We start from the raw sequence: 25,275 nt of genomic DNA on the forward strand, positions 1-25,275 counted from the left end.
AATGTTTTCCCCTCTGTGGGGACGTTAAACCTAGTCAGAGTGGATGAGAAATGGATGGAGAGAAATACAGGGAAATCCTGGTATTAAAGACCTTTAGAGCTCCATAAGACTGGAATAGGAGAACGCCTTTCAGCATTTCAGCAAAGCAACCCTAAATATACAGCCTAGTTAAATTTTAATGGCTTAAATCAAAGCATACAAATGTGTTGGAACAGCCTATTCATATAGTCCAGTGCCAAATTCAACTGTGGTAAAATGTTCTGAAATCTCCCAGTGAGAAAAGGATCACGTAACATACGTTGATTAATGTTGATTTAATTGAGAAAAAATGATATACATAAATTAATAAACATGCCACGCATCTAAAAAAAAAACAAAAAAACAAAAAACACCTAAACAAAATAAAAATGTCTTTGTTTTTCCATCACTCCTCTCCGGCTGGGATGTTTTCTTCAATCCTCTTGATGAACTTCATGCGGATTTCTGTAACGTTGTCCCCTCTGAGACTGTCCTGGGCAAACTTCACATCCACTGCCATCTGGACCTGCATCAGATTCAGAATGTCACATGCTTAGGTCCAAACAAGACTCAAAACACTTCAAGAAAAACTCTTCCTTTGACAGACAAGCTTTTAACAGCAAACTAAAAATCTTAAGTATTTTATGAACCTTCAAAATACTTTAAATGAGTCTGTCTAAAAAGAAATCTGCAGATTATCAGAAAAGTTATACATGCTTTCAATTTGTAAATTTTTAAACGTACAACTTGAATGACAATGAACTCTGTCTATGTCCATATCCTTCTGTTAAACACAGTGACTTTATTAACTCATTAGGATTTTCAAGAAAATTTCAATACATTTTATAAACTTCCAGCTGCACATGCACCAAATTCAAGATCATAAACCACGATAGCCACGTTATTTTATCAAATCTGACCAAGTCTTATTCAAAATGGGGAAAACTAAGCGACTGAATTTACCATCTCCAGGGCTCCTCTGAGGACACCACACAATAGATTGGAGTAAATGAGCGTGCTGTGGTTATCTGGCAGCTCCACAAAGTCAGCCAGCGGGTTGTTCTCCAGAATGAGAGAAAATTCATCTCCTCCTGGACTCCAGTTGGTCACACTGGGGGTAATTCCCAGGTACATCTTAAATGCAACCTAACGGACGACAACGATGTTGAAGAGAAAGGTGAGAATGGGGGGAAGAAAAGGAAAACAAATCAGGGTCTGGATAGGAAATAAAATATTTTATTTGTTGCACATTTATTCAGTCAAGTTTAGCTGGACATGTTTTGTCTTTAGTTACTTTTAACGTCAAAGAAAATATTATTGAACAAACCCCTTAAAATAAGTATTAAACAATAAATGATGAAACATTCAATAGATCAGTTACATTTACTAGAGTTATATTTTTGGGAGTAGCTCTACTACAGTGTACTTTTTACTTTGACTTGAGTAATGTTATTACAAAGTATGGCGACTATTACATGAGCAACATTTCCAAATGCTTTATCCTCTGCGAGTAACGTTCTTCCATAGCTGACTGAATAAATCACTTCTATGATATTTGAGGTTCAATGAGGGGCCAAGCGATATCCCAAGGCAAGGCAATCATTAATTGTCGAGGCCAAACTACTGTTTTCTGAATAAGCGTGGTTCCATCTGTGCGCTGAATCTCCTCAAGCACGAAACAATAATATCTGGACCAGCTGAACCTAAAAGCTGCTTTTCTGTTTTCTTGTCAGGGAAGTCATCAAGAAAAATGGATTTAAGTCCAAGAAAACCACAACGTGTAACAAAAGAAGAAAAGCAGGAGGAATGCAAATCAAATTAGGAACAGAACTCTTCCACCTGACATGCAGACTACTAAACCTGCATTTCAGGTAATGCTGTATTTAAACCTTAGCAGTTTTAAAGACAGCATTTTTGGGTCAAAAAAGGTCATGACCACAGCAGGTGATCTTAGTTTAACATTTAGGATCAATGCTAATAACATTATCCTGTAAACTTTATGATTTTCTCCTCTCCTTGGCCTTAAACATATGATCTCCTTTTGCTCTTTCACCCATCATGTGTGGGGGTGTTTTGATCTCTCTAATCTGAACTTTTAAGACCTCCTCCCACCCCCAATCTTCCGAGACATTGGCGGTCACGCTCCAATTGGTCTGGAACCTTCCAGTTACCTTAGCGATGACATCAGCTGTTTCTCGGAAATCCTGACACCTGCCGATGCTGGAACGCGCCAAGAAGTCCTCAATCAGACGCACTCCGATGTTGTATCCCCTGTGAGTGAGAGGGAGCCAGACAGAAAGGCAGCAGATATCAATGCTCGTCTCCACGGTAGGAGAGAGGTGTAAGAGGCAGAAATTATATGGAACTCTATCCTTCAAGACATTTTTGCTTCACACACTTGAAGCCTTGAACTGGCTGCCAATTGTGACGAAAGTCAAGACAACTTATCCTGACTGCAGTTGGAAGCCAATTAATGTGTCCTGATCCTAATATGGCCCATCTCTGACCAGTTGGGTGGAAAACTTGAGAGTGGGCAGAGAACATTTACGACCTTCTTTGGGCAGCTGAGACATGTCTAATCCTGCTCTAAGCTCAGGGTTGCCGTACAACCGGAGAAACAAAGCACACTCAGTCCAAAGATCTGCCGGCTTGAAGGGATGTTTTGAAGTTTTGGGGGCTACAAATCCATGGTTTTGTCTAAACTTTTTTTGCTGCAGGATTACTGTATCCAGCTTGGCCGTCAAGAGATGTTTTGTCTGTCTTTAAAACTAGTCTCAACATTAGCTACTTCTAAAACTTTTTTAGAAAAAAAAGTCTTAACAACACATGGATGTGTGTGAGAAATTAAATCTTAACATAGGCCACAGTATTGCTGATCTTACAGCAGGAGAATGGCCAAGCTACACTTAAGCTCGTGGGACTGGCAACCAACAGCGAGCAAAGTTCAGGCAGTTTCTTTTTTACGTATTCAAAGATACATTTTCACACATTGTAAAGTGCTAATCTTAGTGTTACACTATTAAGTATATGAAATGCAATGTTCACTAGAACGCAGAGATGAACTGAATATGTATAATTTGATAGTCGAGCATCCTGTCCATAGGTGACATTTGAGCACAAAGTATGTTCACAATCTTTCCCAAAGACGGTCAGGGATACAGTTTTGTTCTTTCTGGCGCAGAAATGCCTTTGCTTTCACTTACTGGTTCAAACACGTTTGTAGCAATTACCAATGTAATAATGGTCAATAATGTAATACCAAGCCATAATATAATGACTGTAATAGTTTCAGTATAGTAAGCAAATAACTGGTGGTTATATGGTGATGGTACTGAAAATTAAGGCAATGCACACATTCTGCAATACCACAACAGAAATGACGATGAAACAGATTTTCTTCAATTGAAGTTAAATACACCAATTTGCTTCAAAGGTTCACAACATTTAAAAGTGTACTTACATCTTGTCCAGCTGTTTATTGACTTCCTCATCATTTTCATAGTCTTTACAAAGCTGGGTCACCAGGGCCCCATAGGTCAACGTGAACAGCTCAGAGTTCTAAAGGAAAAAGCACAGCGATGTATTTAGTTTTTGAACATTTACTGCTTCAGTGATCATGGGTTGGTAAACTAATGTACACCAACATACCGGTAGCTATTTAAAAAGGTAAGATAAAACATTTACATGAAAAAAGATGTAAGATTTTAATGAAACTGACATTATTAATCTGCGACAGGAATTTTGACAGGTTTTAAAAGGAACAAACAAATCATCAAAATTTCTAAAACAACAAATCAAGACATTTTTGTGCTATATAAAAGTATCAAGAAATACACTGTTAAATTTAAAAATATCTGCTAAACTCCTATCATGCCCCACGATGAAATGATACGCCATTCCCCGCAATGATGTGACTGGCAGCTACATAGTGCTTTAATTTACATTTTTACTTTATAATAGCTTGATTCAATATTTCTTTTGGTATTTTACATGTTAATTTTTTTTTAAATATGCCTCGGCACAGCATACACAGTATGCTATAGTTACATAGTAATATAATTACCTCGTAGCCAACAATGGTAAAACACTCAGAAGAGACATATTATTAAGCCTTTACGAGTTGTTTTTACTACCTAAGAATGCAAAGCCCATTTTCTTTATCCGCTGAAAGATGATGCTAATGTCGGGATGTGGTGCTACTTCAGATACCAGAGCATATTAAGACAAGATATTTACTTTAAAATATGCAAATTAACAATAAAACCAAACTAAGCAATAAAAACCCCTCATGACTGCATGTAAGACTCTATATTTTTAGCTTACATGCTATACGAGCTACACTTCCCCTAGAAGCCACCAATAAATGATACATAAACGTAACAGGTTTTCATGATTTTAATACGTTTTGTCATACGTGCATAAACAACAAATCACGACTGTCAAGTATTTGTTTGACGAAGATATGAAGTAGTTTGCTCTAAAGTATATATTTTTTCAAAGGTTAGCATTTTGCAACTTAGCTAGCTAGCTCCTATGGCGTAAATCCTACCATTTTCTTGCTGTCTGTCGTTCGGTTGGATTGCCGAGACATCGTGGAAAGAGTTACAGGATTACACGGGAGGTAATTCGAGATTAATCCTTTATTTATTTGATTCTGGCTAAGCACTTAGTTCCGTAATCACTAGTTCAGTCACACACTTCCTGTTGTCAAAGTTAGCCAAATAGAAGCATGAGTTTCCGCTTTGCTTAAAAGCTTAAAAGAGCGAGGATGTGAAATAGAAAGGCAACATAAAGAGTTAAAAAGTAAAAGGAGGATTTTGACTAAATAAGAGAGCAACACAGCTTATGTTTCAGAGCGCTACACAGTATATGTTTTTTTATAATTTGGGAAAAGATACATTGGGACATTTATTTTGAAGGAACGCGTCTGCATTTCGTCAATTCCCCCCCACCCCCCCCGATAGTATGTAGAGTTACCGCCCTCTAGTGACCATTAGGATAACTTCATCCTCAGATTCTAATAGACATACAGGTGCATAAATTAGAATATATTCAAATAATTCAATAATTATTCTGACATATAATTAACTGAAAGTCATATTCATTATTAAGAGTTTGTTTCTGTCGATGTCTGTCATGAATTTGATCTATACTTAATTAAAAACCAAAATTAAGTTTCTCAGAAAAATAAAATACGACGATGGAAGCGTAAAAGTGCTGACATGGGCAACCAAATAATTACTATGGAAACTTACAACAAGATCGTTTTATCACTATAAAAATAAATATTACACTATAAATTATTTTGTACATTTTCAAATCATAGTATACACAAATTTAGAAAAAGATCACATCAAATACCGGACAAAAAAATAATAAAATAAAAAGCTATTCCTAACTGTTACTTCATCAAAAAAAAGTAATAAGTAAAAGTTGTGGGTGTTGTTGTAATGGGAAAATACAACTTTTTAAAAGCAAACTGCCAGTCACAACATGGCGACCGTACCGTTTGGTTTGTTCCGGATAAAGACATCTCTACCCAATATCGGATGGAGTTATTTTGTCTCAATAGTAATGCCTTGGTTTAACCACTAGATGGCAGCATAGGTGTGCGTTCCTTAAAGTCCAGAGACAGGCACTCCAAGGAGTGAGCAGCGGTCTCTCTGATAGGTTACAGATGTGCTTCAAAGTGAGCTGCTCATTTTCAGTCCTGGAAATCACGTGGCTGTTTTCCTGTGCACTGGGCTCCGGGGAGAGGCTCTCTCTCATCCTATGATTGCGGTGAAGCAAACTCACTGCGCTCCACACATTTAGGAGGAAGGCGAGGAGGAGGTGGTGGAGGAGGAGGAGGAACTGAGCGCATCGCCGTCTCTGACCGCCGCACCGCTTTTCGTTTTTCTCGAGCTCCCCCTGACAAGAGCCGGCGCGGACGGGAGAAACATCGGGGGGTCTTGTGTGGCGGAGGGTGGACTCAGACTCATAGCGCAGCGATGACGGGCAAATCTGTGAAAGACGTTGACAGATACCAGGCGGTGCTCAACTCTCTGCTGGCGCTGGAGGAGAACAAATACTGCGCCGACTGCGAATCTAAAGGTGGGTCATCATCATCATCGCCTGGATCATATTTCCCTCTACCTCGTCCTGTGCCTGATCACGCCTGCAGATGGCCCTGCTCACGAATCTTTCCAGTTTATCCTATTTATACTACACCGGGAAATAAATGCGGCATTGCACGTATCTGCCCCCTTCGGCCAATTATGTTGTGGTGTGGTGCAAGAGATTGGGCCACATCCTCCCAAAAGGCAGACGAACGGCATGCAGTTACATCATGTCAGAATACCTCAAGACATTCACAGTTTGGTTAGAGTTTTCATATACACATCAAAACCTCTAATTATCTGCGAGTTATAGTGAAAACTAGAGCATCAAATAGAATGAGAAACATTGGGAGAAATTGAGATCTTGTTGGGAAACACCTGTGCTGACTTTGGATCACCCTGAACAGATTGTTCCTGTAGGCTGGGAGCAGACAGGAAACCCTTTCTGCCATTAAAATGGCACTTTTTTTTTACTGCCCTGACCAAGTGAAGCTGCTCCTCTCAGATTACTTGTGCAATGGTTGCAATTCCTCTCATGTTGACTGCCTGGTGTGATTTCTGATCACAGAACCTAATTTCCACCGAATTGGTGTATGACTTTGTAAACACACCCCATGACATGCGGTCGGTCATGTGTGTCTCCTAACCCTACAAGGCATATGTCCTCCAGGAGGCCTTGAACCGCATGTCATCAGCTGTTTGCTGAACCTGTTTTGCCGCGCTGTTGGGTAAACATGGATGCTTAGGTTGTAAATATGCAATGCTGAGCACCAAATCATCATCGGATTCTCTAAAACTTATAGTGTCTTGCCAGAGTATTCATATCCTAAATATGTAAGCCTGTGGTCTTTTTTTAAAGGTTTTGTTGGCTCTAGTGGCCTTTATTTGAAAGTAGTTAGAAAGGAAATAGGGTAATGAGAGAGGGGGAAGACATGCAGCAAATGTCACCAGGCCGGGAATTGAACCTGCAACCATCGCCACAAGGACCAAGGCCTCAATACATGGGTTGTGCTTTGCCCCTGCGCCATCACAACACACCAATAAGCTTGTGGTCTTAAGGCCATAAGAAGAACATGTCAATGTTTTGGTCAGTATATTGGCTGATGATGTTTACATTTTACCACCCTTTAGCTGACTAAGTACAAACGCTTGTATGCTCAACCAAGAGTCAGGGTCACGGACTTTCTACATTTCTAGAAAAGTTCAGGAGCCACTACTCTAACAGGTTAACTCAGTCAATCTTCTCATGAAATCTGACCATCTTCCATGTCTCTGCTAAAGAAAACGACCCCCGCACCATGCTTCATTGCACGAACGGTGTGGTAATGTGCCACAGATAGCACTCTGAGCATACCAAACGTTACCAAACTTACCAAAACGTTTGGCCAAATTTGGTGTCCTCTGACTAAAGCACTTTCTTCCACTTGTTTGCTCTGTGACCCTATATGGCTTATGACGTTCTTTCCTTAATGGCTCTCTCTATAGATGATAGATTTTTAGATTTAACAACAGAAATCATCCCAGTTAATGGACCTGAATAATGCAGAGCACATTTTTCAGTTTTTATTTGTAAAAAGAAATGAAGGCTACCAAGAAATATGTGGTGCTGGTTAAATGTTGATGAGAAGATGGATGAAGCTAAACAAAGAAAACCTGTTTGAGGCTACACAGTTGCTGGCTTCCAGCCGGACAGCAACCACAATGGATACTAAGTTTAGTAGACTTTATATTAGACATAAAAGACAACAACTTTTCTTCCATTTCACAATTGTGCTCTACTTATTGCTTGTCCCTATAAAAATTCCTATGAAATCCATCAAAGTCTGTGTTTGCCACTTACAAAATGTGGAAAGATATAAACGGTGTGAATACTTCTGCAAAGCAATGTAAGTCAGACTTGCTGATGGCTTGAAGAAGCTGTAACATCTGACTGTAATTAAACTTAGTCTGCAGGATAGTTGGGTGTTATTAGAAAAGGTGTATACTTTGCTAGCATGGCGTCATTGTGAGCGTCATCAGAGCTCGGTCTTGGTGTTGAGCTGTCTGAGACGGCCTCGTGAGGCTGTGCCTTGTCAGAGAAATGCCTCAGTGGCGCAGAGGTTTGTCATTTAATGGAGACGCCTACACCGCGCACCCACAACACAGTAAATTACTGCAGGCTTTTAGACAGAGTCACTGAGTGATTGTTCAGGAAAACGTTCTGAATGATTCCAATCACTGCTCCGTTTTTCTTTTGAGAAATATTCTGGGATACCTTATGTTACTGGTATGCTGCAGAACATATGGGCCAAATGGGACACAGTGGGACAAATCTCATCGTTTGTAGCTGTAAAATTTACACTATTAAAATCTGCCTAGAGCATGAAAAAACTTAGAATTATCTGATATTTGAAACTTGAGCAACCTTGTAATTTCGTTACATCTATTCGTGACAATCCCAGAGGAGAAATGATCAAAATCACTGAAGGTGCATTTAGCTTCACCCTGTAATCAGCGACTTCCTGTGACACAGAGATCCAAGTCCCTTATCCACTCTTAAAAATAGGAAGGAGAAGAGTACATGCTTTTTAAGTTATCCCGCTGGTCTTCATGAATCAGGAATTGGCCCCAGTAAAAAAGCTGTGCCCCCAAAATGCACACCCAGTGCCAGGTCCATATCCAACCTGTATCACTCAACCCATCCAAAACGCTGCACAGCTTATGCGACTTATGCGGCTAGAAAACACTTTTATGGTGCATTTAAGTACATCTCCTACTCAGGGTTGCCTAAATATCGAAACAACTCCAAATGACTTTAACCATTTTTATTCTAAGATGTCTGCACAGTCTTACTTAAAAAATCCTAAGCAACAAAACTGACCATTCGGAGTGGTGTGATTGTTGTTTAAGCCATCCATCCATCCATCCATCCATCCATCCATCCATCCATCCATCCATCCATCCATCCATCCATCCATCCATCCATCCATTGTTTTATTTGTGACTGTAACGTTGACTTTAAAGCTGAAGTACTTACCGAACTGCACTTTTTTGTCCACTGTTACAACTTTCAAACATTTGGAGTGCACTTTTTGACGTTAGTCTGTTCAGCAGAAATAACATTAAACATCTAAGAATTTTTGTCCAGCTTTATATTACATTACCTTTTTGACTTAATTTTACTATAAGATTCATTATATTTTAAAATGTTGCTTAAAAAAAAGAAACAAATTGCAGACCTAGAACTCATTGCAGGGACAACAGACATATTCAGTAGATTAGAATATTATTGAAAAGTTTGTTTATTCCATTAACTCAGTCCACTAAGTGAAACACATTATGTAGAACAATTACACTCAGACTGATGTTTTCACGTCTTTACTTCTGTTAATTATGCCTACAGCTGCGAAACACACTGTTTAAGATTAGAATATTACATCAGACCGATTCAAATAAAAATTTGTCTCTTGTCATTTTGCCTAATGATGACCCTGTCTCTTAATAAAACCCACTGTAATCAGAGCTGATGCACATGTCAAGACACTTCAGGCGAAGTTGGTTATGTAACCCAAGCTGTGATCAGACTCTTCTGGCTCATCTGAAGAGTTGGCTCCTCCAAGACTTGATTAAAGACAAACAAGAAGGTGCATATTTTAAAATAATAATGAGGCTTGCAGTCAGGCTTTCCTGAAAGAGAAAGGCCTTTTAAGGCCATCTCTTGCTCTTATTATTATTATTATTATTTATTTTTTTCTTTTTTTGCACGCCTGATTTCATGTTCATTAAGCGTGCTTGTGCTCTTGCCCTTTTGATTGGCGTGACTGGTCACAATTTGCAGCAGACTGGTATAATTAGACTGTGGATGAGATTAGGCTGTTAGGGGAAGAACAGCAGCAGGAACACATACATGGACAGAGAGAGGATCATTAGGCTCCGATTTAAAACTTAAATATAAGTCGTTTTTCTCTAGTGTATAGAGGAAGGGCTTGAAAAAGTATTCGTGCCACTTGAACTTTTTTTGCCTGTCATAACCACAGCTTTGCCTGCCTATGATAAATATATTTCTCATGAGAAGAAGCTTATGAAAAGCTCTGTTTGTTTTTTGTCACAAGACATTAAGGGGACATTAAGCAATTTTGTAAATAAAGATTTCCTTGTCAGATAAGTTGGTACTTGATTGTGTTGTAACATACCAGACCTCACTGACCTGTACTGTAGCGCTCAGTGAAAATGAGACGTTAGAGTCTATAAAAGGCTTGAGACTGAGGCAGAGGTTCACCCTCCACCTAATATCGCTAAACATACAAATAGAGCTGAAATTAAACGATATGAATTCGGGGTGTACCAATTGCAGTTTTCTGGCTGATCATCGATCTTTTAAAAAAAAAGAAAACGATTTGGCGATATTAATATATATTTTATTTTTGTCTGACAAGTTACTAATTATAGCAACAAAGTCGCTGAGTTGGCAACTATTGTTAACCGCGCATGTGACCTGGTAGTGGCTCTGTCAGTCAGCCCGCTCTCTCACAGCAGAGCAAAAGCGAGCAGTGACTGATGTTCAGTCCTCTGCGGAGGTAGATAAGATCGGTGGATAAGGTCGGTTTCTCACGCAAGTACCGACCGATTTCCCAAATTAAGGAAATCACGGCTGATTTATTGGTTCGTCCCTAATATAAATCACATGTGTCAGAACAGTCCAGTCAAAGTCCAGACATAAATCTGAAAATGAGAATTTGTGGAAAGAATTCAAAACAAGTGCTCACAGTCGCTCTTTATTCAGTCGGACTGAGCTAGAGCTGCTTTGTGAAGGAGAATGGGCAAAGATGTAGGTCTCTGGAGATTCATCTGCCTTTCGGGGTTTTTATTTGAAAACCGCATTTGGTGTTCTTTCCTCTTCAGGATGATGCCCTACTTTGGATTTTGAAATCAAGTCCAAATAAAACACACTTGAGTATGCGGGACAAAATGTGAAAATGCAGCAACAACTTAAAGCAGATTTTCTCCTTTGCACTCATTATTTTAGTCTTGCATGCATCTATGGCCGCACACTGATTTAAAAGGTCACACATTAGGCTAATTCCCCACTTTGTTGGATGAAGCTCCTAATGAGTGTGCTGATAATATAATCCTGGTTGCAGTTTATCCTCTGTCTGCCCATCCACACTCTTGCCTTCGACCCCCCGCGACTCCTCAAGCGTGAGCTGTAAAGTCGTGGTTTTAGCCATATGGCTCGCGATGACGTTTGGTGTAATCTCGTTTGCCTTCACATTGACAGATTTACCTCCCACCCTCGTGGGTGATTGTACAGGAAGTGGTGTGAAAAAGCAAAACGACTCTCCTGCCCAGCCATCTCCCCCATGCAGTCTTACTATACAAACACAGCAGCCATATAAACAACGCCTGTGTTTGTTGAGTTGTAAAGCTGTGCAAGCCAACTTCCTGCCAGTCCCATGCTCTCTTCTCCATGACATTATGTAAATTCATATTTCTTTCTTCTTTTTTTTTTTTTTTTTTTCAAAACCACTTCCACACAAAGTGACACGGAGCTTCAGCGCTGTCAGGAAATAGTGGCAAAGGAAGATGCAGGTGTTTAATGCAGTCAATATTTCTGGCTCCAGTCTCAAGAGTGTTGTTTTTTCTCTCTCTCTCTCTTCAACGTGCTCGTGTTTACGCACAGGCTTGGCCCAGGTTGCTGTGGAGATGTCACCTGGCTATGCCATGCTCCCTCACCTCCACCACAAGCTCTTAGCACCCCTCACCCCCATCCTTTGCAGCCTTTAATCTCATCCAATCAAAAGCCAGCAGAGATTTCCAGTCACACAAGAAGGCGATTGGTTACCTGTGCCCTCTGGAAGACACAAGGTTTAGTACCAAGGAGAGTCTACGTAGGCACAGTTGTAAAGAACAGTGTATACAAATGTGTATGCAAAGACTCCCAAACAGCCATAAGTATTCAGTTTGAAGTTTGTTAATTAATATTCCTGCCTTTCATGTTCCGCCCCAGGCTTTCAGTTTGCTGTTTTCATTACGGGTAAAACACTAAATAATTAAACACGTTTTAGGACGCCATATGTCACCATGGAGGCAATAGTCACCTGTTTTTTATCCATATTTTAGAGTTCAAAACTGTTCGAGCAATCAACCTTTCCTCAACTTGTACTTTGTGTTATCTGTGAAAATCGTGTCCTCTCTTGCTCTCTGAGAGAACGACGAACGTGTCTCAACGTTTTATAGAAAACAGATGGTTTCTTACATCTGCCTCCTCTGTCTTCCTTTGAACTCCTTCCCAGAAATGAAAAGTTTCAAGTCTTCCTCGCTCAGTCACAATACCCACACCAAAGAGATTGTTTTAATTTTTTTTTTTTTTTTTTTATTAATTTTTGTCAGCACAGACTGGTAGCACTCCATGTGTGGCGTTTGCTGAAAGGCAAAAATATCAAACGATTCCAGCCAAACAACCCGTTTCCGGGGACATCTCTAATCGACTTTATTGCACTTAAATCGGTTCTCGTGTGCTGTTTAAAAACCAGAAGAGATTTTGAAATGAGACAAACTAGAAGGATCCACGTTTTTCCTTGCGTCGTCGAGTGTAAACCCTGTTCAGACACAGTAACAAAACTTAACACAGATGGTGAGTGTGTGTTGGTAAATTTTAAATGTGAGCCCATCTGCCTTGCTCAGATTGAGATCGGGTTGAAGGATGGCTTAAGGGTTTCCGGTTGGGGTTTTACGCTAGAGGACAGGAGGATGAAACAAGTGCGTCTATGTTTGCATGGAGAAGGAGGAGGAGCTGGAGGAGGAGGGTGCACTATCCCCTGATAACCGAGGCTCTGCAGGATTAACTTGGTGCTTGCAGAGAGCACCACTTATCCTTGTGGGATGTAGGCTAATGAGGCATGTGCAGCTGCTCAAGCAAGTTTACCTGCAAGCTAAATGATGTGTGTCCAAAGGTATTTTCTAAAGCACACTCAGAACAGTGTAAAACATTTAAACATCTCGTTACCTATTCTGTTTTTTAAATAGAAACAAGCCGAAGGATCAAGATAGGGGTGGAGGGGGAAGCGCATTCCTAACATGGCTGCTCACAAAATTGAATTATTTAGAAGTTGTTGTGAAGTGGCTTTGATTTTAAATCTCGGTTTGTGTTTGCTTTGGTCCAAACTCCCTGCACACATTCAGGCATATCATCAAACAACCAAAGTCCACCGTTTGATGACTAAGATAATCTTGTCCTGTTTGCCTTTGCCGTCTCCGCCACTCTTGTGCTCCAGCTTAGATGTTTGACACACACAACCGTGTTCACTTTTTTTTTTTTTTTTGCCAGGATGATTCATCCACCAACAACTTCAAACCCTCTCTGCTTTCGGGCACCTCACCTTTTAAAAACTTTAGTCGCATTTATTTGTCACTCCCTCGCCGTTTCGATATTCGTGACCTATGCTTATAAAGAAAACTGCCACGCACTCAGCACAGCCACTTTGCTTCTTTTGAAGTGTTTGCTCAGTCTCTCCTTCCTTTTTTAGATATCTGTTCCTCCTACACTCTTTCAACTATAGCAGTGAGAAGTACCAGGAGGTGTGTGTTTGCTGAACATACTTTATCATGAGTTCTTACTCAACCACTGCACGGATGGATTTGAGCTAAAACAGGTGCTGCAACCCTGTGTGTCGCTATGATTCACTTTAAAATGTTTTTTTTTTCTTTAAATCCTCCTGGGCTCAATTGATTCTTGCAAATACCTGAAGTACAAATCATAACACCCCTCAGGCTACAGTTTCAAAAACAAAAGGTGGTAGCTATGCTAGCTGTTAGCAAGTCCATACTCTGACCTAAAAGCATTCATTAACATGCTAGCATACCCTAACACTGAGTGAAAACAACATGGTATTATTGTATTAAAGAGACAACAGCCAAAAATGAAAACAGTTTTCACTGTAGCACACTGACACAAAGGCAGTTTGCCAGCTTAGTGATAAAACTGTTAGCTTCTAATCTATTTTATTTTATTTTTTCTTATCCAGAATAACTGTGTAGGGCCTTCCCTATCCAATGTCAGTCTAGATAGAGAAACATCTGCTGAAAAACAGATTTGACAAACATGACAAACTGATTTGATTTGCATATCGCCTTAGGTGGAAATAGAAAAGTTTCATTGTATCAAAGGTGGCAATTTGAGATAGTCTAGCTGGCGAATGGTCAAACTGATACTTATTAGTTCTCTCTCTCTATGTAAAAATACAGTTCAAGAACTACTCCCTGTTATGCACTGTAGCATACACACACACTTCTGTTAGACCCAAAATATCAAGATGCTTTAGCATTCCAAGATAAAATGCCACAAGATGTCGATACCATTACCCAGAGTTCAATAGTCGTGTTGTGTGCCATCGTCAGTTTGCTTCAAAGTTTTCTCTGATCTTATCACATTTGCCTTCTAGCTAAATCTCTCCTGGAGAATACTTCTTAATTTAACACTCTCCAGCTTATTGCATAAGTGCAAACACATAATCATCACCACTTTTTAAGATAGTCCAGTATGACATCACTGTTGCTGCTGTTGACACAATGGCTACAACAATATTGGAAATGTTGTAATTTGCAAAAGAACATAGAAAACGAGTACAATTCTGGGGGGGAAAAAAGGGTGCAGATATTTATAGAAAATGATCAATTTGATTGTGTGAGAGAGATGTGGATGCACAAAGAGGCAGCGGTGAATAAATGTGATAAAAAGAGGACCAAGTCGTGGCCAGAAACTGAGGGGGTTGTGAAAAAGAATGAAGGATTACCAAATTCCTGTTTTAAAGGAAGTTCAATACAATCGACAGTCCCTCTGTGTCAGTGCCAGTGTTTACAGCGGTTAAGCAGGCTTTGCAGAGTAATTCTACTATTATTAGCCGGCATGAGAGCTAATGCTGCAGCTTCACTGTCAGGCTGATAGACAGACAGTCCAGCTGATGATCCTGTGGTTTACATTTTCTGGTTTCCTCTTAGTGCTGGTCTTAACATTCGTTGTTGTTGTTTTTTTGTTTTTAAAAATGATTCTCCTGTCTCAGTAAGAGAATACAGTAGCCCTTTTTGCAACCGAGACAAAAGGTTATTCTCTGACCCTGACACTTGGTTTCCACGGCTGCCACAAAGAGGAAGGTTTGCAGGATTTTCCTCCCCGAAAATCAGCTTCTACATTCATTTGCATAGAATGGCCCTTTCCTCAGCATTTGACAGGCGATAAGGACCCAAACCCAAAGCTGTTCCTCCACCTAGTGGGGAAGGGGCCACAGTGCATCAAGTTGTAGCAAGGGTCAAAGTCAAAATTCAACCCATCACGCTTTATTTATTGAGCACAGGAAACAAAGAACATTAAAAATGCTTAGGAACGATGATAAATACTGGAGAACTGGAAGAAAATGTCATTCAAGGTGAACTGAGAAAAGATCAGAGACAGATATAAACTATGTAAAATAATGTAAATTATGTAATTTTTTCTCTTTTTTTAAGAAGAGAACAAAAAAAGCTTGTCAACCTTAACCACAAGATAAGAAATAAATAGAGAATGAACAAAAATACACTAGGGCTGAAATGATTAATCTTTTTTTTTTTTGTGCAATTAATCGATTATTGAAATAATCGTCAAATAATTTAGTGATTTTTTTAATCATTAACTGGAGTATGCAGGCTCTATGTGTAAAAAAGGCTCAAGTGATTAAATAAAACATCTGCAAAATGTGTCATTTATATATCCAATTAATCGATTAATCATCAGAATAATCGATAGAGTAATTGGATTAGTAAAATAATCGTTAGTTGCTTCACCTATTGACTATAGTAACTCTCTCCTCTTTGGTCTCTCTCAAAATCTCTTCTAATGGTCAAGAATGCAGCTTCATTTTATCACCTGAATGCTGTGGGCTTTCAACACATCATTAAAGTTTTACACTTCACATCAAATCCACAACAGACGTAAAACTCCTTGTGCGCACATCCAACGCCATGCACAGTCTTCCCGACTCGCTACGCCCTGCACCCCCCTTAGCACCCTGTGGAGCAGAGCTTTCAGCTCCTATGCTCCCCGGCTCAGGCATTCAACTCCCTCCAGACAGTCGAAATATTGATTCTCTCCCTCTGTTCAGATCCAGACTCAAAACTCCCCCTGCTATAGATAGCATGCTCTCTATAATCACATGTTCCTGGTTTTTATTTTGTGTAATGTTTGCAAAGTGTCCTTATGCGGTTAGAATGTGTTACTATCATGGCATTAAGAGTATAATAAATGTAAAAAACAAAACAAAAAAAGAACAAAATGGAAAAATTTAAAGTTTGAGAAAAATATATGTATAGATACAATGTAATTACTGAAATGTAAGTAGTGACAGCAAACCTGGAATTATATCTTCTACATGTGTATGCTGCGCAAAGAGGGTGATTTAAACATCAGATGGATCCATTTAGATGCATATGGCAGTGTTGTGAACATAATAGCGTGTTCAGATAACATTGCTCCCACACATGCAGGCTCATGACCAAATGAGTAATCATCCCTGCAGGTATCCAGACTGAGTGTGCGTGAGTGTGTGTGTGTGTGTTTTTCATTATTTATTTTTTGTGCTCTCCCTGTCTTCTCAGTCATGCAGACAAGCACATCTATTCAATGCTATTATGTGTTAGCAAAACCACATGACTTGCAGAAGATTACTTGTTGTGTTCCCTGCTGAATTCAAACTCATAATTGAGGTTTCAGACTCAGCATGTATTATTGAACTCGCTCCCACACAATCTGGCTCTCTGATATCCCACTAGATAGACTCATTACCCTCTCTCGTAGAGACGCTGCTCTGTGTTCAAATATGTCTCGTCCTCTTCCTCCGTCTCTCCCAGGTCCGAGATGGGCTTCCTGGAATTTAGGGATCTTCGTTTGCATCCGCTGTGCTGGGATTCATCGAAATCTTGGGGTCCACATCTCAAAGGTCAAGTCTGTCAATTTGGATCAGTGGACACAGGAGCAGGTCCAGGTCAGAGGCCCGAACTGTCCGTACGCTAAAGCGATAGATTAGCAAAAGCTTCAAAATACACAAGCATAGTCATGCCATAGCTTGCTTTGAAGAAGACTTGTGAGGGATTCAATTAACTCCCTGGTTACATACTGGATGCATCTTAATTGTTAATTAATGAGCTATCATTGATGCTATTAGCATCACAATAACCTTGGTTTTTGTCAGTATGCCAAACAAATGGTTTATTTACCATAAATTATTTAGCAATTATTCTTTTTCTAAGCTAAGAGTATGCATTTCTTGCTCAATAAGGAATACACAGTTTGCCCAAATCATCAGTGGGCTCTTTGCCAGCACAAATCTTACACATTAGTGTTTTGAACAACTTAATCAGCTAATAGCTTGTCATGGCTAATTAGCATCAGGAAAACTGACAAGAAATGATGTATGGTTAGGCGTAGGCAAATTAACAGTATTTATTTTAAGTAACATTTTTTTTTATATAATTTTTTTTTTCTCAATGATAAATACTAAATGCACTTATTTATTAAGATACCGTTGATTCAAAAAAACAACAACTGAACATTTTCTGTTAAGTACATTTCAACAAAAGCTAGTCAGCTTGTTTAGGCTTGCTGCATTTATCTATAGTGATAAACAAGAAAACACAACAATGAGAAAGCAGTTTGTGTGTGTGTGTGTGTGTGTGTGTGTGTGCGTGTGTGTGCGTGTGTGTTTTCCTGTATATATCTTTGTTTTATGTTTATTCTGTTTCCGTAAAACTTCAGATGTAAGCTAGTGAAGTCAATGGTGTTTGGAGATAATCTTTAGCCTAGCAAACTTTAGCCATGGTTAGCATCTTCTTATTTTGAGGTTTTTAATGTAACCTAATGGTGCACCATAAGTATTTACAACATTTTTGAATTGGATTGCCAAAAACCATGTAGATAGAATTTTTTTTTCAATCAGACAAAAATATATCTTGAATAGAATAGGGTCTTAAGCTAGCTTGAATACTCTGTTGGTCCGCTCCCCATTAGCATTTCTACATAAGTGAGTCAGACCTTTAAAATTCTACTGTTCTATTTGATTCAATCCAGTAATTGCATTTGTTGCGCTCTGGTGACCCTAGTGCGTCCAAGAGATGGGAAACGCCAAGGCCAAACGTCTCTACGAGGCCTTTTTACCTGAATGCTTCCAGAGGCCCGAGACAGACCAAGCTGCAGAGATCTTCATCAGGGACAAGTATGAGAAAAAGAAGTACATGGATAAGGTTATTGACATCCAGATGCTCAGGGTGAGTCAAACAAGGAAAATAAATTGGGCTTTTGCCTCAGGCTGAATCTTCAAGATAAAGAAGATTCTGCTAACGCCTAGTCCAAATCTGTTTTCTGTTCACAGAAAGAAAAAAGTTGTGACAACATCCCTAAGGAGCCTGTTGTGTTTGAGAAAATGAAACTGGTAGGTTTCTATTTTTTATTTTTTTATTATTATTTTGAACATTTTAAGTGCAGTATAGTTGGTGCAGTCAGATGAAAGGGAAAATGGGCATATAGTTCTTTAGAGCCGACGTTTTCAGCCTGGCCTAAGTCTGCATTGAGCGGGAAAGTCATTGATTGAGAAGACCATTGGATTCATGCCCATTTCTCAATTAGCAATAATGCTGCATTGATTCTATTGATTTTCTTAGAAAAAAGACGTGAGCCCGAAGACAGATTCCCAGGCCGTTACAGATCTACTTGGACTCGGTATTGTATCTTTTGAACTTCCTCACCTGCACTCACACTTTGCGTCTACACAGTGGACTTTCCACGCCGCTCTATATATGCTTATCTTTCAATGGGGGGCACAAATTATCACCACTTTGAGGTTTAAAATGAACAATTTATTTGATAAATGGATTTTAAAAATGGCTGACTCATATCTTGAAGAGCTATAACGGCCTCCCTTTTTTCCATCTACCCTCCATTAGATGCACCTACTCCCAGTCCTGCGGTGTCTAATGGTGGAGGATGTGTTCCAGACAGTAACGAGAGCCCGGCAGCGTCGAATCCAGCTCAGGCACAATCTGCTCTGGATCTCTTTGGTTCTCTTCCAGCCCCAACCTCAGTGTCCTCTACGAAAACTATGGTAGTTTATAACGGCATGCAGATTATTTATTAACTCAACACAAATGTGAAGTTTTTGTTCTTTTTTTAAAAAATATGTATTGTTTACCACATCTATAATTAAACTGAAAATAACTTTTTCATTGTAATTACACGTTATAATGAAATTCTGTAATTATTATGCAATCAAAGTGAAAAGTTCCTCAGTTTGATTCTTGGGGGATTTGTGAATATTATCTTTGTCCAATATGAAATAGACATTTAATTTTGAAGAAGTAAATGTCTAGATTTGTATTCTCATTTCTTATTTGACTTTTACCTGGCAGAGCAGTTCAGATTATGTCAAAAGTTTTGATTATTATTATTTTTTTATGCTTCCATGATATGCATAATCAGTTCTCAGAAACTTCCACTGCAATTTGACAACCATCCCACTAACTTGACCATTATTTTCCCTTTTAAATGCAAACACAATACATTAACATTTCTGTATTGCAGAGTTCCCAATTCTTCTATTTTGTACTTGTGTATTCTGATGGCTTTTTTCCTTTTTTTTTTTATCAACCTTGGCGTTTTTCTCTCTGTCCAGCCTGCATCCGGCTCCTTGCCTCAAAGCAGAGTGACCGCCTCAGTGCCTGAAAACCTCAGCTTGTTCATGGATCCAAAACCCAAAGCCGAGGAAGGCGCCGTCAAGAAGCTGTCCAAGGATTCCATCCTGTCGCTGTACGCCTCCACGCCCTCGCTGCACGCCAGCGGTATGGCCACACACGGTGAGCTCTGCACAGATTTCCCTCAGGTCTTATGATACCTTCATGGTTAGCTTATTTTACTGAGTATTGTTTGTCCTTACGGCGTTTCTGTTTGTTTTCACCAGGCTTATATATGAACAGGATGGGATTCCCGACACATCCTTACGGCCCATACCATTCGTTAGCCCAGGTTGGGGGGATGGGAGGCGCCATGATGACGTCACAAATGGCCATGATGGGTCAGCAGCAGAGCGGCTTAATGGGGATTCACCAGAACAGCATGATCGGAGCCCAGCAGAACTGCATGATGGGACAGCAGAACGGATTAATGGGCGCTCAGGGTGTCATGGCTCAGCCAAGTGGGGTTGTGGCAACACCTTACATGACAGGGATGGGCCAGGGAATGATGGGACAGCAGCAAAGTGGGATGGTCTTGCAGCAGCAGAATGGAGCGTTGGCTGCACAGCAGAGTGGGATGATGGGACAACAGCAAGTCGGAGGCATGGCCCCACTACCTCACCAGCAAATGTACGGAGTGCAACAAGGCCAGCAGCTTCAGTGGAACATGGCTCAGGTGTGTGTAATTGTTTTGGAGCATTTTCAGTAGAAAAAACAAAAGAAAAGAAAAAAAAAATGCAATCCTCGTTGATTCTAAAGAGTGCTTTGCTTTCTTTTAGATGACTCAGCAAGTAGCTGGCATGAATCTGTACAGCACCAATGGCATGGCAGGAAACGGGAGCCAGCACACAGGAAGCTCAACAGCTCCGAGTTCGACGCACATGGCGGCACACGTCTGGAAGTGATTTTATACACCTGAAAGCTGCAGGAACATCTTCAAGATGGGAGGCAACGGACGGATTGGGAACAACGTGAAACATTTTTGAAACGTAAGGCAACAGGAGGAGGAGAAGACGGGCGTGAAGAAGATTTGGGAAATGATTACTACCTCTGTCTCTCTCTCTCCTCTCTCTCCTCTCTACCTAAGCCTCCTCTCGCTGTCCCATTCATAGCCATGTTCTGCAATTTTCCATGTTTGCCTTCAGGACATTTTGGTACCAAGACAACAGGGTTCAGAGACCATTTGCTTCGGCGTTCACACCTTTATTTGTATCTAACCGTTAAATGAGAGTATCTCCATATCCCCCACATGTGTATTCAGTAGGTGTGAAGAAGTTGCTTTTGCTTTTGGAAAATATCTTTTTATTTATTTGATTTTATTTTATTTTTTTTACCCTGAGGTTGAGCACAGAAATTTGCCTATCCTGAAAGTCGAATTTATTGAGACAAGACAAAGAAAATATTAGGCACCTTGTGGGATTTGTTTGTAATCTATGCACCATCAGGGTTTCCTGATCCAAGCTCATTCAAAAGGACAATTGAACCATGTGTAAAGCAGCGGCTGCAATAACAAATGGTTTGTTATCAACACAAAAACTGAGTGCAGAATCCAGCTTAAAGTACTTTTTTTTTTTTTTTTACAGATGTTAGTAAACAGTTAATTATAAACGCATAAAATAACAAAAATTGACTAGCCTAATTTCCCTTTTCCAGTGGCATTTAAGGAAACAAATAAACAGCGATGTAACATCCACCGTATTGTGAATGGTTAAACAGGCTAATACAAGCTATGCTAATTTTCCCTATTCTTGTAGCTAGCAAAAATATTCTTAGTCAGGATTTTTAAACTATCACAAATTACTCTGATGGAAATCCATTTCCATTTAGTATATATACTTTCTTGCAAGTAGAAGAAACTGCTGCTAATTACTCCACCTGAGAATCAATATAAAATAATGAGGCTGATTGCCCATTTTTAGTGGTACGCTAAGGTTTGCTCAAAATGTGTTTTTAGGTGCATAAGGCCACACAATATATTCACATAACTTCCAGAATAACACAGATAATTGAAAAGTTAATTTCCTACTTATAGGATATTACCTTACAAGAGAAATGAAATATATTTTATAAGAACAGACAGAAATCAAGCTAAAATAAGCTAGGCTAATCTTCCCTTTCCATTAGGATGCTAAAATTTGCTCATTATTTCTTTTTTAGTCTGCAGGGTAGCAAATAAATAAGAATAACATTTCCAAATGGTCACAAATTACTTTTTTCTCAATAGTGAAAGAAACTGCTGCTGACTGTTTGATATGATCAACTAAAAGTAACATTAAAACAAACTATCCTAATCTTTTTTTAGGATTAGGGTACTAAAATTTGCTTAGAATTTCTCTTTTTATGGGCATAGGATCGAGGAAAAAAAACAAAAGAAACAGATTTTCCAAATGTTTGACAAATGTCCTCTTTAAAAAAATAGCAAATAAAGAATATAATGATGTCCAATTTACCACAAATTGCCAAATATTTTGAGCAAAGAGTCGCATATGAAGCACTTTCCTAAAACTGAGCTGAAACACACTTTGTTCCAGAGGGATGCTAAAATTAGCTCAATATATCTGTTGAAATGTACAATGTAGTGAAATAAACAACTAGAATGTGGTGACTTATGGCTGCTCATTTTGAGGAGAGAGTCCTATTTAAAGTGTATTTTCTAATCTCATTTCCAATGAGCAGCCATGACTTAAATTAAAGCAAGCTAGGCTAATTTTTCCTTTTCCAGTAGTGTACTAAAATGAGCTATATATACTAGCAATTACACGATTTCCCAAAAGTTTAAAATCACTTGAATGGCTTGAATGTTCTTTATTTCTTTTGTTTCTGTAAAAGGAATAAAAGAAAATGCGTCCCAAGTGAATCTATATATATTTTTTAAAAATCCCTTTAAGTGTTTGAGTTCCTAGAGCAACATTGTTTTGAAACCTAGAACAGCAACAAAGCCTACCTAAACAGCATTTCTATATGATCTCTGCTTTTGAAAATACTGAGGGCTTCATTTAAATTATTAATAAAGTGTCAAAAGAAAAAGTCCTAAACCGGATTTTTGCACACCAAAGATTAGCACTAGCTTTATTAAGACTGTACAGTATTTTTTATTTTTTTTCTTTTCTCAAATTGCCACCTAGCTAGCGACTAGTAGACTAGTATAAAAATGACCACGGCATTTGAGCTGTGTCTTTGGGAATCCCTGCTGTTACACTTCACTGTGCTATTGCCTCAGAAAGGGTAAGACACTCGAAAGATCGCATGCTTTTGTCGTCCTGTAACTGCTCAAACACCTTAAGCCGACTATCCACCTTGTACAATTGTGGCCTCAAACAACGTTGAATGTCCCGAATCGAGAGTGAAACCAAGGAGGGTGATTATCTCAGTCATGTTTCAGATACTTCCACAGAACTGCATGAAAAGAATGTCTATCCACCGTCAACTGTGCATACTGTACGTTTTCAGATTACCAGATGTTTCTATCTACTGTATATTCTAATCAGTCTGTGACCAAGACTAACAAAACTATCAATGAATGTGTGTCATGAATGTTCTCCTGATTGTAATGGGTACACAGACTTGACTATTGCTGCCATTGTTGTTGTTGTTTTTTTATTTTAATATTATTTGAATGCGTCCAATAGTGTGGACTTGTCTGTCGGATGTCCTGTGGTGGAATGCCTTTTTCGTCAGGTTCTGTTCCATCGTCATTTCGCCGCTGTGTTGGGAGCAAACTGTGATCAGACTGATTTGGTAAATTTTTTTCAGGTGATTCAGGAACACTTACAGTCTGGCCAACGTACAATATGAAGTGGAAATGAGAATGTGCATACACAAATCTACCACCTCGCAAACCTTCAGAGAACCTCGTCTTTATCTTCGCCGTTTACAGTTGCTCTTCCTTTGAAATGCATGAAACCGTTGCTGAAAACTCTTAGTTTTTCCACACTTGGTTATCTTCTGTTTTAATCGGTTTTGGTTCTTTGACACTGTTTTTTATGCTTAAAGTGAGAGACTCACATTAATATCTGCACACACTGCAACTTTCACAGCTCTGTTCTTTAAAGCTATATTCTTTTTTTTTTCCAGTTGGGCTAAATTTGGGGGGCCACGTGACTAAAATCACTGGCTCAGCAGAAACCAATATTGATCTGCTAAGATCGTACACTGTAATAGGAGATTTTGTTGGAGAACACTGAGGACTTCATGGAAAAAGTTCCCTTGCGTCCAGTCCTTTTTTTTTTTTGTCTCTGTTACATTTCCTGGGAAATGAAAGAAAATGAAGGAATGTACCTTTTTGTCATGTCAATATGTAGTGAGGTTTTATTCTTTAACAGGATACCTGTACATTACATTCATTAACGAGATTGATGGATACGTTCTGTATATTAGCTCTGCATTTTTTTCACATGCTTTGCCTCTTTTAGTTTTACGTCTTCATGAAATCAATAAATAAAAGTTTGATTAAAAATATATTGTCCCTGTTATATGAGAAAAATATTGCCTAAATAAATTCTCTTTTTAAAAAAGTTTCTTAGCCTTTTGCATAAAGAAAACATACATAAAATTAAAACTGTTTTATTGTAAAAGAAACATGACTATAAACAATTTATGTGAACCTTGTTTTTGCTGCCCTCTAGTGACCAGAAACACCGACAAAAATCTTCGCAGCATTGAGGCCTCAAAAAAAAAAAAAAAAAACATTTATACAGAAATAGTGATTCAAATGAACTTTATTTATTTCAGCGTCCAAATGTCAAAGGGCATGCAAATACAGGCTTCAGAATTCCAAATTGTTTTCCATTTAACCCCCCACTCCCGGTTTGGCTCTATTGTTTTTTTCTTTTTTTATTACAAAACTACGTGCACCTTAAGTAATCAATTTTGCAGCGTACAAACCACAAAAATACCAGTTTTACATTATCAAATACTGCACATAGAAAACATTTACAAAGCACAGGTATAAAATTACAGCTCCCTTTTTGTTCCTCTCAACCGCAAACTCTCATACACGTCATCACGGCCCGGTACGTTTTTTTTCTCCGACCCTGTTGCGCTGCCAACACTCCTCGGATGGGAACGCTGAAGACAACCACGAAAGAGTTGTTCAATCTTTATATGTTTTACATCTAGATCTGCCAGGAATATTATAGATTCCAACAAAAATAAATCTGAATACTGATGTAATTTTGACTCTTGGAGCTGTAAGTTCGGGTTGTGTTCTGTGCTTTTAGGGCCTTGGCGAGATGAAGGGTTGAGAGACACCTGGGCCTTGTAATACCCTGACAGACAAAAAAGAAGAAAAAAAAGAAAAAGAAAATGTGGATAGTAAAGCTTGTGCTGTGGTAGCTGATGGTTTTAGACAACAGATGAAAAGGATCCAGCAGCACAAACTCTTAAACTTGCCAAAAGAAAAGAAAAGAAAAGAAAAGGAAAAAAAAAAAAA

General features: G+C 39.0%; 2 protein-coding genes across 3 annotated transcripts; one reads left to right on the forward strand and one right to left on the reverse strand.

Moving 5' to 3' along the window:
- Positions 1–330: 330 nt before the first annotated feature.
- trappc3 (trafficking protein particle complex subunit 3) lies at positions 331–5,644 on the reverse strand. Of its 2 annotated transcripts, none has more exons than XM_016676689.1 (5): positions 5,525–5,644; positions 3,479–3,576; positions 2,190–2,289; positions 982–1,164; positions 331–544 (listed from the first exon to the last, which is right to left on the reverse strand). In XM_016676689.1, the coding sequence occupies exons 1-5, from the start codon at positions 5,549–5,551 to the stop codon at positions 425–427; spliced, it is 528 nt and encodes a 175-aa protein (XP_016532175.1). In that variant the 5' UTR covers positions 5,552–5,644; the 3' UTR covers positions 331–424. The 2 variants fall into 2 exon arrangements, with proteins under 2 accessions (XP_016532175.1, XP_007562675.1); XM_007562613.2 differs by lacking the exon at positions 5,525–5,644 and adding an exon at positions 4,568–4,748 and having other exon boundaries at positions 332–544.
- Positions 5,645–5,711: 67 nt separating this feature from the next.
- Positions 5,712–24,215, forward strand: smap2 (small ArfGAP2). Its single transcript, XM_007562615.2, has 9 exons — positions 5,712–6,111; positions 16,974–17,107; positions 18,222–18,386; positions 18,491–18,550; positions 18,780–18,837; positions 19,062–19,219; positions 19,787–19,967; positions 20,072–20,520; positions 20,624–24,215. The coding sequence occupies exons 1-9, from the start codon at positions 6,009–6,011 to the stop codon at positions 20,747–20,749; spliced, it is 1,434 nt and encodes a 477-aa protein (XP_007562677.1). The 5' UTR covers positions 5,712–6,008; the 3' UTR covers positions 20,750–24,215.
- Positions 24,216–25,275: the final 1,060 nt, after the last annotated feature.

The sequence above is a fragment of the Poecilia formosa genome, unplaced genomic scaffold (assembly GCF_000485575.1).
Source record: "Poecilia formosa unplaced genomic scaffold, Poecilia_formosa-5.1.2 Scaffold139, whole genome shotgun sequence".
Taxonomy (NCBI): domain Eukaryota; kingdom Metazoa; phylum Chordata; class Actinopteri; order Cyprinodontiformes; family Poeciliidae; genus Poecilia; species Poecilia formosa.

What these genes read in the sequence shown, in the direction of transcription:
- trappc3 (XM_007562613.2), bottom strand. Translation starts at nt 4,609, where the DNA reads ATGTCTCGGCAATCCAACCGAACGACAGACAGCAAGAAAATG. An exon ending in CGACAGACAGCAAGAAAATG is followed by an intron (nt 3,577 to 4,567) that starts GTAGGATTTACG and finishes TTTTTCCTTTAG; the next exon opens with AACTCTGAGCTGTTCACGTT. An exon ending in AATAAACAGCTGGACAAGAT is followed by an intron (nt 2,290 to 3,478) that starts GTAAGTACACTT and finishes TCTCACTCACAG; the next exon opens with GGGATACAACATCGGAGTGC.
- smap2 (XM_007562615.2), top strand. Translation starts at nt 6,009, where the DNA reads ATGACGGGCAAATCTGTGAAAGACGTTGACAGATACCAGGCGGTGCTC. An exon ending in CGCCGACTGCGAATCTAAAG is followed by an intron (nt 6,112 to 16,973) that starts GTGGGTCATCAT and finishes CGTCTCTCCCAG; the next exon opens with GTCCGAGATGGGCTTCCTGG. An exon ending in TACAGATCTACTTGGACTCG is followed by an intron (nt 18,838 to 19,061) that starts GTATTGTATCTT and finishes ACCCTCCATTAG; the next exon opens with ATGCACCTACTCCCAGTCCT.